At 41.0% G+C, this 13,274-nt stretch overlaps 1 protein-coding gene across 1 annotated transcript in view; it reads right to left on the bottom strand.

The window, feature by feature from the left end:
* Window positions 1-13,274, bottom strand: part of ATP13A3 (ATPase 13A3) — a 126,429-nt gene that overhangs the window by 62,164 nt on the left and 50,991 nt on the right. Inside the window, exons 3-4 of the mRNA XM_074963319.1 lie at window positions 6,550-6,646; window positions 3,661-3,834 (exon numbers count right to left, since the gene is read on the bottom strand). Of these exons, the coding sequence (XP_074819420.1) occupies window positions 3,661-3,834; window positions 6,550-6,646 (271 nt within the window). The remainder of the gene's footprint in view (window positions 1-3,660; window positions 3,835-6,549; window positions 6,647-13,274) is intronic.

Here is a 13,274-nt window from a genome sequence, read left to right as displayed (position 1 = left end):
TGCTTTAAAGAAATATGCTTATGAATGTAAATATGGACATAACTGGAATATGTTTTAGGCTACATGTGCCATGTAACATATCTCTGCAAAGTTTATGATCTACTGAATATATTCACCCTATTTGTATGCATGTATCATTTTTGTATTCAAAGTTCTGAATATTGGCTGTGTACTTGTTTGATTTTAAGTAGCCTCAGTGAAGCATTTGGTCAGCTTCTTGAGCAAAGACTATTCTCAGTAAGTGCCCAATCAAGAAACACTTAATCTGACAATAGACTTTGATAGAAGCCAATCCACATCTAAGATTTCCAGGGAACGTTCTGTAGAGAACTAAGTCATGCATGGACATATGACTTGCCCAGGTGACTCCAAAACTCCATCTTGTAGAGGGATTCTACACAGGGAGAGGGAGGGTTTCTACCCACAAGAGAGAAACTATATAAAGCCCTGAGAGACCCCTCCATTTTGTCTTCAGCTGGCTCAAGAGGTAGCCTCTCCACCCCCAAAGGATACCTGAAAGAAACTGGGACAAAGGACAGTACCTACAGGGGTGAGAGTGATTGCTGGACCCAGACTAGAAGGAGGCTAGTCTGTAAAAGAAGCTTATTGGAACATCTCTGAGGGTAAGATTTACCAGTATCACTTTCTTACTGTATTAGGCTTAGACTTGCGTGTTTTATTTTATTTTGCTTGGCAATGTACTTTGTTCAGTCTGTTATTACTTGGAACCATTTAAATCCTAAATTTTGTATTTAATAAAATCACTTTTTACTTATTAATTAACCCAGAGTATATGTTTATACGGGGGGGGGACGGACAGCTGTGCATACCTCTCTATCAGTGTTATAGAGGGCAAACAATTTATGAGTTTACCCTGTATAAGCTTTATACAGGGTAAAATGGATATATTTGCGGTTTGGACCCCATTGGCAGTTGGGTATCTGAGTGCTGGAGACAGGAACACTTCTTAAGCTGTTTTCAGTTAAGCCTGCAGCTTTTGGGGGACAGGGTTCAGATCTGGGTCTGTGTTTGTAGCAGGCTAGCGTGTCTGGCACAACCAGGCAGGGCACTGAAGTCCCAAGCTGACAGGGAAAACAGGCTCAGAGGTAGTCTCAGCACATCAGGTGGCAGTCACAAAAGGGGTTTCTGTGACCCAACCCGTCACAATGTCCATGTGAAGTGGCAAAGCCATGTGATAAATTGCAGAATTATGTGATAAATTCACTCCACACCTTTGTCTGCCTCCTCCTGCCCAGGAAACCTACTACTCTGGGCCCTATTCTAGCTTCCAAAATTCATTAACAGACAGCAGGTACCATTTTATTTTGAAATTAATCTGCCAGAGAAACTTCATCCTGAAAAACATGGCATCTTCCCTAAAATTACACCGGACCAAAGCCCAAGACAAGCAAGATCTAGCCTTGGGTCGTAACAAGCTTTTCTATACACAAGCTTTATACCATTGGAAGAGGGAAATTTCCAGTTTCCCAATGGGATCCATAACACCTACTTCTAGCCCCTGGAGTGCCAGAGACATTTTCGTATGTAATATATGTGGGAATAAGTAGAATGGGTGCAATAATCTTGTTTTAATATGAAGATGGTGTTGTATAGCTTTGTCCCCATATTTTGCACTTCTCCTGTTTATATCCTCTTCCTTTCTACAGGACTTGACATTGATTTAAGTAAGTAATTAATACCAGATATCCACTCATAACCTGCAATCCCTGATGCTCTAACCTCTCCATGTCACTTTGTAGTTTACTTCTGTCCTCTTCCATATAGACTACCTCTCCAATTTGGTGTTATCTGCACATTTGTTCACTGCTGAATTTATACCAAAGAAACACTGGAGAAAGACAGACATGAAAAGAGGTGCAGAGCTTTCTTAAGGGTTAGAAATGAGCAAAAAAACTGCTGGAAATCCCAGCAGTCCTGAACAAGGGCCACAACTAGAAGAAAGCATTACTGTTAGATGTGTGATGGATGCTGCACCATTGTGACAGAAGCTGCTCTGCACACCACTGACGGTAGCTTGAGAACCTCTATATTATGCTATACAAAACTCTAAGGCCAGTGCATCAACAGCCTCAGCTCACAGCCTTCCAAAACCTAGGTCTAATCAGTTCCTGAAATCTTCTATACAAAAGAAAACTACCGTATATACTCATTCATAAGGCGAATTTTTTTGGTAAAAAAGGAAAGCATCGGAGAAGGGGGTCGGCTTATGAACGGGTATAGAGAGGGAGAGGTGGGACACGCCCCCGCCCCCCAACAGAGGGGGCAAGGAGAGGCAGCACAGCCAGCAGAGCCAGAAGGGAAGAGGTGGGGCCAGAGTCTCTCCGCTTCCGGCCACACTGCTCTCCCCCACAGCCTCTGAAGCAGCTGCAGCTCCGGGGCTGGCAGGCTGCGGCCGAGCCGCCCGCTGGAGCAGCTCCAGCCAGGCCAGAGACATCCTCCCCTACACCGCCCCAGGTAAGATGGGAAGGGATGGGATGCGATAGGGAGAGCATGGGGGTTCCAGGCTAGGGGTGGGGCAGGGATTGATTACATGGGGAGAGGTTATGTGGGGAGGTCCCGGACTAGGGGCAGGGTGGGGTCATGTGGGGGGTGGTCATGGGTGTTACTCCCCTGACCCCCAGCTTCCCCCCCCATTCCAGGCCAAAGGGGGCTGCAGGAAGAGATGACCAGCACGTTCCTCGGCCCGCACTGCTTCCCACAACCCCCATTGTCCTGGAACGACAAACCACGGCCAATGGGAGCTGCGGGGCTCCATGCCTGCGGACGCTCCAGGTAAACAAACTGGCCCGGCCCGCCAGCAGCTTACCCTGACGGGCCAGGAGCCAAAGTTTGCCAACCCCTGAATTATAGGGTCGGCTTATGAATGGGTCATAAAAATTTTCTATTTTTACTTATCCATTTTGTGGGGGTCTTATAAACGAACGGGCTTATGATCGAGTATATACGAAAAGTAGGATATGAGGAGTAAACCTTGGAGGACACTAGTCTTCTTTAGACGTTTACATACACAAATTAAATTCTACAGTAATATTTCTTTAGCTAAAAAGGACACTCAAGATATTGTCTGTACATTTTTCATATATTTTGCCTGTGCACCTACCTTATAATCATCCCTTCTTGAGAGTAAATTCAATTTCTTGATATTTATTTTTCTCAACCATTTAATAGAGTTATGAATGCAAACAATGTGGAATAATGAGTGCTTGACTATCAAACCTTTTGAAAAATCCTCTTAGCGAAGATGTTAAAAGTTTCACTGAATGCTATTTAGTTTCTATTACTTATTTAGGCAAACACAAAATACTAAAATATCAAAAGTCCTTACTAAAAACAGCAAATGTCCTTTGGATATTCACCATTCTTCTCACACACAAAGCTACACAAGCAGAGTACAACCTTCTACAATTTTCATAGTAAATGGAGTATTTTTTCTGAAATCCTCATGATTTCATTTACCCCAAAGCCTCCTTCAAGTTTTCAATTTGCTTACAACTGGCAAACTACACCCGTCATTTATTTATAAACCGTGATGCAAAGAAAGTAATACCACTAGCCCAAGAGCTGATAACTACTACCTCTAACTTTTCTATTCAATCACTGCATTCACAAAACTAGAGCACGCTCAGTGTAAAAACTTACAGTCGTTCTCAGTAGCACCACTTCACAGTCTTTAAGTGTAGTCCTTTTGCACGTTGCTCTCACACGCCACTCAGGCATCCAGTAGAGGAGAAGGAGGAGGAAGCCACCAGTACAAAACACCCCTATAGCAACTAAAACTAGCTTCCAGAGGCACCGATTATAACCATAAATCTCCTGTACGGAAACAGGGAAACAAATAATGAACAAAGATATCCTTAATTGCTTTGGCTGAAAAATTCAGTAGTAACTTGTTACAAACTGTGGCAGATAAATGTGTCATATTTCAAAGGTTTTTCCTCCTTTTCTTTGCTAGGGTGAGGGTTCAAAAAAGTTTATTTACTATATTGTGGCAACTGCTTTGTTCAGTCCGATGCACATAGACTCATTAAAACCCATAGAAGTGCTACATACACACCAATTTAAAAACACTGCAATACAGAAACAGACTCCTCCCTAGACTGCTCCTGAGACAGTTATGCAGGGAAACTTACGTTACAATCTAACCTTTAGTTTTTAAGGACCCGGTTCTGGTCCATGGTTCTGAAGATGTAAGGGAACATGGCATGCAAGCCTGCTCTACGCCCCAACAACAGCTGTGAACAGTTTAGTATTCTTCTTTCTGCTCACAATCAGACAACAAACTAGGGTGGATACAATTGATAATTTTTTGAAAAAAAAATTGATTTAAATCTTCTTTTTTATTTTATTTAAATTACATAGTTTTTTAAAATAAACCTGTTAAAATGACATCTGAATTTAATACAAAATATGTTAAGACCTAAACTTACTATAATATCTTAAAACAATAAAAAAAATGCTGAATACATGAGCCTCTATCAAAATCTTTGAGTTGAAGACTGCTTTTCTATATGAAGAAAGAATCACAGGTAAAACATCTAATTTTTAGGTCAAGCTTTATAAATAGGGCACTATAGGTCATGTATTGTAGTAAGGGCTTGTTTTGTTTAATAAAAATAAATTTTAGATGCTGTTTTGGGTGTTTACTTAAATTTCAGTTACCATCCTAATGCAACTTGACACAAATCATGAGCAAAAGGTTAATTATCTATAAAATAGCATATCATTCACCATTTTCTAACATACTAAAATGTGCAATTAATAATAATCTGAACATATTAAGCTGTATAATTGCTTCAGTAAATGTATATAGTTATAGTGTACCCTCCCAGGCAGCAAAAAGATGTACCAAATCTCGAGTAAAGGCTCTATTTAGCTGTAAATTAGCACGTTTTAACGATTATTATGCAATCAATGAAAAAGCATCTTCTTTAGAAAATAACAAGTACAAGTTGATCCAAATCGAGGACTTAAATCAACATTGTCTACTTGGAGATTTAATGCATGATTTAAATTGCTGATTTAAATCAGGCTGACTGACAAATGGTTTTAATTCTCTGGGGAGGAAATAAAAAGGGGGTAGTTGGGAATGGGAGGAAGGAATGAACTACGTTACTCCTATTTCATCTTAAAATGTAATACAGCCAAACCTCTAATCGTAAGAAGGTACTTCTCACCCAAATGGTACTTGGGAACACATTGTTGGGAAGTAGGGCTACCCCCGTAACGCTTATGTACAGCTGGTGAAACACTAGCATGAGACACAGCCCAAAAAATCCCCAACCACGCTCCAAAGACAGCGGTTACTGTGGCAACTGGAAAAAGTCCCCTCGCCTCCTAGTAGGAAGCAATATTCAGAGTACTCTCTTGTTACAATGAAGAACAAATTACACAAAAATATGAAGTGCCTCTTAGGACAATAAATTAACAATCAAGGGTAAGTACTATCACTATCTGGGTATAGCCTGAGGCACAAAAATTTGGCTGAGGGTTTCCGTGCAGTAACTCAAAGGAAACTTTCAGATGCTGAGTGGTATTTCCTCGGTCCCATATTACAGGGAACAAATTTCCTGTTCTGTAGTATCAGTAAAATGGAAGCGGTCATTGAGACCCAGCAGCATCATTCACATTTATGAAAATATTAACACCTAAATGTATCTGCAAAATCTCTTTTTGAAACATCATCACACTCTAATTGCTAGAGCTCATTTATTTTCGTCAAGAGGTTGGGGTTTTTTAGGGTTTTGACCGGAACAGTCCCTTCTTTAAGCCCTGTTCCAGCCATCCCGGCTTTTTTGGCAAAAATGGGTGTTTGTCCCATTTATTCTTGCCAACGTGATCAGCTGGCAAGTGCCAACGGGACCAATGCAAATGGGACACGTGCAAATGGGACAAATGCTCACTTTTGTCAAAAAAGTTGGATGCAGAGGAACATGCTGAGCTACAATGCCAGCCCCGGGTGCAGGCGGTGGGGGTCAGGGGAGGGGGGAGAATGACGCAGGGCTCGGGCAAGCAGCAATGCCAGCCCCAGCCTTGCACGGGGAGCAGGCGCGCTCAGGCAAGTGGCTCGGGCCAGCCCCCACAAGGGCGGGGGGGGGGTTGGGTCAGTCTAGCCCCACGCAGTGTCCCATTTTCCCTTTGGGAAATATGGTCACCATACTCACAGGACAGGAACTGCATCTGGGTAAGTGTGCGCACAGAGCACAGCCAGGCCCACAGCTCTAGCCAGGCTCCCTACCACAAGGGAGCAGGGCCACAATTTGTTTTTATGAAACACTTCACTGCAATTTTCCTTTCAAAGGGTATTGAGAAGTAAAATACGCTGTGGGACCGGTTAGAGTTTTGGCTGTACAGATCTGCTTGGTTCTTCATATTCTCTTTAGGAGTTTGAATAAATGGAAATTCGTACCCCAAGACTAGTCCTCTATGATTCCAGAAGGGGCTCATGAGGACTGTGCCTAAAGCAATATGCCCCAAACAAAAAAGCAACATTTTCTTCAATTTGTGAAATGAGACCGTAAAACTGATTACCATCTCATCCTCCTCGCCTGTATTGACAATCTTCTTTTCTTCCTTTTCCATGTTTACTGAGATGTGGAACTTCTCAACTTCAGATACCGGAAGACCTCTAGCAAGAGAAGTATTAAAAAAAACCCAGTTGAAGCCATATTTTGATTACTGTGCACATGCATTAACTTTTGATGTTTCACTGGCATAACTACATTCACAACATGCATGTACATGAAATGCACGGACACCCAACCTGCTTTCATCTAATTCTTAACAGAATATGTGACCATAGTATATGTTAAAGTATTTTGCTGTTCAATAGACAAAAATGTCCACTAAAATAGTTAACTTTAAAAAAAAATTTCAAAACCCAATCTTAGTCTAGAAGTCTATAAATTGTTAGTTGACAAATGGAAACAGATATAACTAAAAATGCACTTCTAGCCACTTAGATGCCTCACTAATATTAGTGAGTTTATTCTCACAACACCCCTGTAACGTATGAAAATATCTTCATTTTAAAGATGCGGAACCAAGATATATAGAGATTACATGATTTACCCAAGGGTCACACAGGAAATCTGTGGCAGAACCAAGAACTGAACCCAAATATCCTCACTCTAAGTTCAGTGCCCTGGCCATAAAGCCGTCCTTTAATTTCTACTTGAAATTGGCTGACACCTCTAACTGCATTTTAATTTATTATTATTATATTCCAACATCAAAACTAAAGCACCTCAATAAACATACACACCATTATATATCCTTAGTATGAACTGCATTTTTAGATTCTTATGGAGATGGAAATGCACAGCTGGAGAGCAGTACTAAACAGAACACAAGAATTAGAAATTCTTATTTTTATTTATTTATTTATTTATTTATTTTGATATTGTGACAGCACCCAAGGGCCCCACACCACGCTAGGTGCTGAACAAATATACAGAAAGACAGTCACTGCCCAGACAAACCATTTCCAGACTCAAAAAAAGACAAGAAGTGAGTAACAAACAAAAGAGAAGGCGGAAAGTCGAGGGTGACAAGGGTAACAGTAATTTGGTCACACAGTTATGTGAGTTTATTACGTGCCCACGTTGATGTTTCTGTCTCATTAGAAAGGTGCTCTCTTTTACACTTAAATATTAACTATCCCATGGACATTCATCCTAGCCATAACAGATGGACAGTTTCTTGCAGGGTACACACCAGACATCAAGAATTGAGAAGTGGCTTGGAGGAGAAGTAGTGGCCATAGGATTATTTCCCCAGGAGTGCAGGGGGCTGGACTAGATGACCTCTCGAGGTCCCTTCCAGTCCTACGATTCTATGATAAGGGATAGTGTGGAAGAAACTGCACAGCAGTAGTCTCCAACCTTTTTATGCCCAAGGTCTGCTGGCATGGTTCTCCTAACACAAGAACTAGGGGTCACCAAAATGAAATTAACAGGCAGCAGGTTTAAAACAAATGGAAGGCAGTACTTCTTCACACAACGCACAGTCAACCTGTGGAACTCCTTGCCAGAGGATGTTGTGAAGGCCAAGACTATAACAGGGTTCAAAAAAGAACTAGATAAATTCACAGAGGATAGGTCCATCAATGGCTATTAGCCACGATGGGCAGGATTTGCCAGACCCTGGGAATGGGCGACAGGGGATGGATCACTTGATGATTATCTGTTCTGTTCATTGCCTCTGGGGCACCTGGCACTGGCCACTGTCAGAAGACAGGACACTGGGCTAGATGGACCTCTCCACCTCAGCCTCCAGTTACTCCTGCTCACATTCCTCAGCCTCACTGGCTCCCCATCTCCCTCCTTTTTCAGTCTCTTTGCCCAGCCCATCCCAGTTCTCTCCTTTCCAGCATTCATCTGTATCTGCCCCCTCCAACTCCTTTCCTCACCCCCCACGGGATCCCAGTTCTCATCAAACTGCTTCCCTCTCTTGCTCCCCGTCTTTCCCTCACCCCACCAGCTCTCAGTCCCAATCCCCTTGCCCAGGCAGTGCCAGTGTCTGCCCCCTCTCCCCACCCCTCCCCACCCACTCCTTTCCACTTCTTGCCCCTTCTGCATTTGAATGAGGCAGTTTTTCCCTCCACACTGCCGGGGGCAGGGGGCATGAATAGCAGGCGAGAGGCACCCTGCTCTCATTTCTTATGCCCAGCCCCAGCTGCAATTGCAGTGAAAGTCAGCCCTAGGTTGGAGCATGTCCAGTGAAGAGAGAATCTTCAGTGAATGTAGCCGGAAAGCCCTAGCAAGTCAAAATTGAGCACGTGTGAACTGCGATGTTTCAAAGACTTATCACTTGGCCAAATTTGGGCAGATTTTCATGTGGAAGGTGTCATAAATATAAAGGGAAAGGTAAACACCTTCAAATCCCTCCTGGCCAGAGGAAAACCCTGTCACCTGTAAAGGGTTAAGAAGCTAGGATAACCTCGCTGGCACCTGACCATAATGACCAACGAGGAGACAAGATACTTTCAAAGCTGGAGGGGGGAAGAAACAAAGGTTCTCTCGGTCTGTGTGTTGCTTTTGCCGGGACCAGAGCAGGAATGCAGGTCAGAACTCCTGTAAAGGGCTAATAAGCAATCTAGTTAGAGATGCATTAGATTCTGTTTTTTTTAAATGGCTGATAAAATAAGTTGTGCTGAATGGAATGTATATTCCTGTTTTTGTGTCTTTTTGTAACTTAAAGTTTTGCCTAGAGGGATTCTCTATGTTTTGAATCTGATTACCCTGTAAGGTATTTACCATCCTGATTTTACAGAGGTGATTCTTTTACTTTTTCTTCTATTAAAAGTCTTCATGTAAGAAAACTGAATGCTTTTTCATTGTTCTTAAGATCCAAGGGTTTGGGTCTGTGTTCACCTATGCAAATTGGTGAGGATTTTTATCAAGCCTTCCCCAGGAAAGGGGGTGTAGAGTTTGGGACGATTTTGGGGGCAAAGACGTTTCCAAGCGGGCTCTTTCCCTGTTATATATTTGTTAGACACTTGGTAGTGGCAGCAATAAAGTCCAAGGGAAAAAGGTAAAATAGTTGTACCTTGGGGAAGTTTTTACCTAAGCTGGTAAAAATAAGCTTAGGGGGTTTTTCATGCAGGTCCCCACATCTGTACCCTAGAGTTCAGAGTGGGGAAGGAACCTTGACAGAAGGCAAAAGGCATATATATCCCTGCCACAAAGGCTACCTCTCGGCCAAAATTCAAGTCACTGCTCCAAAGCATAAGGGTGCAAGAGCTTCTCAAAGAAGGTCACTGGAATTTTTTAGTATGGGCAAAACACCATGTTTTTCCCTAGCTTCATTCTCGGAAATGACTATACCATTTTAGCTGAAATATCAACCCAAATGGTTAAAGTTTGGCAATGTTAAAAATGACTGAAAACAGGGTGAAGGGAACCATCAGGCAGCATTAATTGGGAGTGCTTGCATCCCCACCTATAACAGAACATGTATTATTGTATGCTTAGGCCTTGATCCCTCATGGAGAACAGTGCAGGCAGCCCATGTTCCAACACAGACAACCACTGAAGTCAACTGAGACCCCAATGGGTGCAAGAGTCCATCTGCAAGGAGCTCCCTGCAGGATCAGGTTCTTAGATAATAATACAAGACTCACTAAGAAATAAAGATTAAAAATAATTTCTCTATTATCCTTTTTTTAAATAAATATCACTTCTAGTCAGCTGAATAACTGTGTCAATGTCCTCCCACATTCGTTTGAACCAAGTAAGTAACCTCTTTCTACAATATTAGTTGTCACAGTTCCAATGGAAGCAGAATCTCGACAAACAAATCATTCAGAAAAGTGTATTAACACCTAGTGTACTGTAGAGCTAGAGTGTCCCCATTTGTCTTCAAACTATGCTTTGGCACAATTCGTTGACATGGCTGCACAAGACAGGCCTCTGTAGAACACTGTGAAGCTAAAATGATTTCTCCTAATAAAAATATATGAATTTTAAAAGTCCAGTTGGACTACTTACTTTGGTCATGCATTCAAGGTGTCTACATTGCTAAAAATGCTTCCAGTCATAAAAATACAAATACGACAAACTCAATTTCCCATTCCACTGCTAAACTGACATTTTCACATGACCAACTAAAATCGAACTGTTGGCATAAATTTCTATAACTCTAGTTTGACTTTACATTTTTTTTTTTAATTTCAAATGCACACCACTGCTCCATGGAGTACACAACAGTTAAAGTACTCTCTAAAACCAGGTATTTGAGTTTATTAAAATTGTCACATGCACGTTCTTCATTACACGGCAGATTAATTTTGAAGTCTTTTTAACTGAGGAAAACATCTTCAAAATGTTATTAGTAAAAAATGCCCTAAATTAATTAATGGTTTCTAACAAAACTGAACATTGGAATAACAACACATGTCAAATGCAAGTTTATGTACGCACCACAGATAAGTCACAGGATTTTTTTTCAAATCAGTTTGTATAACCAGAAAAGTTTTTGGTACTTAATGAATTATAGTTTACAGTAAAGTTCACAGCAGTCATGAGAAAAGATTTCCATTTCTCATGCTGGAACTAACTTGCTCCATCCTAAACAAAATATGCACGTTACTCTGCTGCACTATCAGTGTCAGTGCCTGACGGCAGAGTCCGATTCTTGATGAGAACAAGAAGAACAGGAGGACTTGTGGCACCTTAGAGACTAACACATTTATTTGAGCATAAGCTTTCGTGGGCTATAGCTCAAGCCAAAGCAAACAGTTGCCAACACTGAGGGGCAGAAGAATAAATGACACCGAGAAAGCACTGAGGGGGAGAGGAATAAATGGAATTTGATTATTCATATTTGCATATCTGTTTGCAAAACTGGGTCAGTTTAAATTCTTAAACTGGGAATCATTCCACAAACCACATGGCACAGATAAACAAAGTATTTTATTATACTGTTAGGCAGACAAAAAAGTAACAAAAAAGGCAAAGCATGCTGATACACCGTTTTCATTTTGGTACTGAAAATCCTGTTTTAGAAATAAGACTGTTACTTTAAAAATTAATAAAAATATAACAAACTACTCCCTCATACAAGTTCTATCTTCTTTACTAATACAAATATGCACATACCATGCTGTGTAGCCACCAGAACCCACAATAATAAATAGATGCATTCCAATGTAAATACATGAACACGCCCTCACCCTGTAAATATCAGAAAGCTGCTGCAATTTGCAAATTAAATGTTCAATTCTGCAAACCTTGTCAACTATTTCCAATGGAACTCCGTGAGTAAAAACTACTCATGTGAATAAGAGTTTGCGGGACAGGACACAACCTCAAATATTCAAACAGTTAGTACAAGTAGTGTGTCCTCAAAACTTTCCTAGCATGAACTAATGTTAAGCAGATAAAATTCCTTATCTCACCACTACCAGCTGCTCTCCCCCTACATCTCCCCTCCCGCTAGCTGGGCTCCAGAGGAAGCAGTTCCTGGAATCTGAAGGCCCTCCAAAAGCAGGGAGTGGAAGCTTGCTCCGCTCCCTGCTGCACAAATAAGTCATAGAAATCAACAGAAACAGACACCTGCAAATAGCAGCTGTGGTAATGGATCAGCTCCCCTCTTTGCCAATCATGGCCCTGGTACAGAGCAAGGCACTTTGGTCTTCAGGCAGCCACGGACCTGAGGAAAATGCCAAGGTTCAGCTGGCTCTATCAACAGCATGGAGAAAAGAGAGTCAAGATTAGAAGGAAAGAGAATAAAGGAAAGCAGCGCGAACAGGAAGAGTGCCCCCCCTCCAAAAAAAGGAAGTTGAGGGAACCCAATAAAAGGCATAATGAAAGAGAGAGAGAAAAAATGACATGAGAAACAAGATGGCAGATGTGGAGAGAAAGAGAAAGCAAAGAAAAAGCAAGTAGGCACAGTTTAAGAATAGTTTTATTAATATGTTTTACTTACTCTAAATGCATCACAGTGAATACAAATAGACACAAATTAAAAATTATATCAAACTGGTTTAAGCGCTTATGTTCCTAGCATCTTGCCAATATAGTCCTCTGCTACAAAGCTGGGCAACATTAATAAATGTCATATTGTTAAAAGCGTTCTAGCCATGATACAAAGTGACTATATTCTCCTCCTAATATTCTCAATTCCTCATTTCAAACTTTAATTTGCACTAATGTGCAAATGAGGCAAAAAGGCACCAATATACATAATCTGTTAAATTTAACATTTCATGGTAATTTATCTATCAAAAGCCTTTTTAAAGTCTAAAGCCCAGGTACAGAACAAGGCCTGTACATTCAGTTGTCTTGCAAAGTAACACTAAAACAAGACATTAGCTAAAATATTGTTGACATAATATACAGACTTCTGTAAGGAATTTGACTTGCTACTGCACAATATTTTGATTGAAAAACTAAAACTATACAAAACTAACATGGAACACATTAAATGGGTTAAAAACTGGCTAACCATTAAGTCCAAAAATGCAATTATAAATAGGGAATGATCATCTGGTGTGTTTCTAGTGCGGTTCCATATGGTTCAGTTTTTAGCCTATGCTATTTAATATTTTTATCAATGGCCTGGAAGAGAACAAAATCACTGAAAGTTTGGAGATGACACAAAGACTGGGGGAGTGGTAAATAATGAAGAGAAAAGGTCACTAATACAGAGCAATCCGGATTGCATGGAAAACTAGCACAAGCAAACAATATGCATTTTAATACAGCCAAATAGAAAGTCATACATCTAGGAACAAAGAAAGCAGGCCATACTTA

Source organism: Natator depressus, chromosome 9, assembly GCF_965152275.1.
Source record: "Natator depressus isolate rNatDep1 chromosome 9, rNatDep2.hap1, whole genome shotgun sequence".
Lineage (NCBI taxonomy): Eukaryota > Metazoa > Chordata > Testudines > Cheloniidae > Natator > Natator depressus.
The sequence above is the reverse complement of the archived record's forward strand: the minus strand, read 5'-3'. Positions and strand labels throughout refer to the sequence as shown.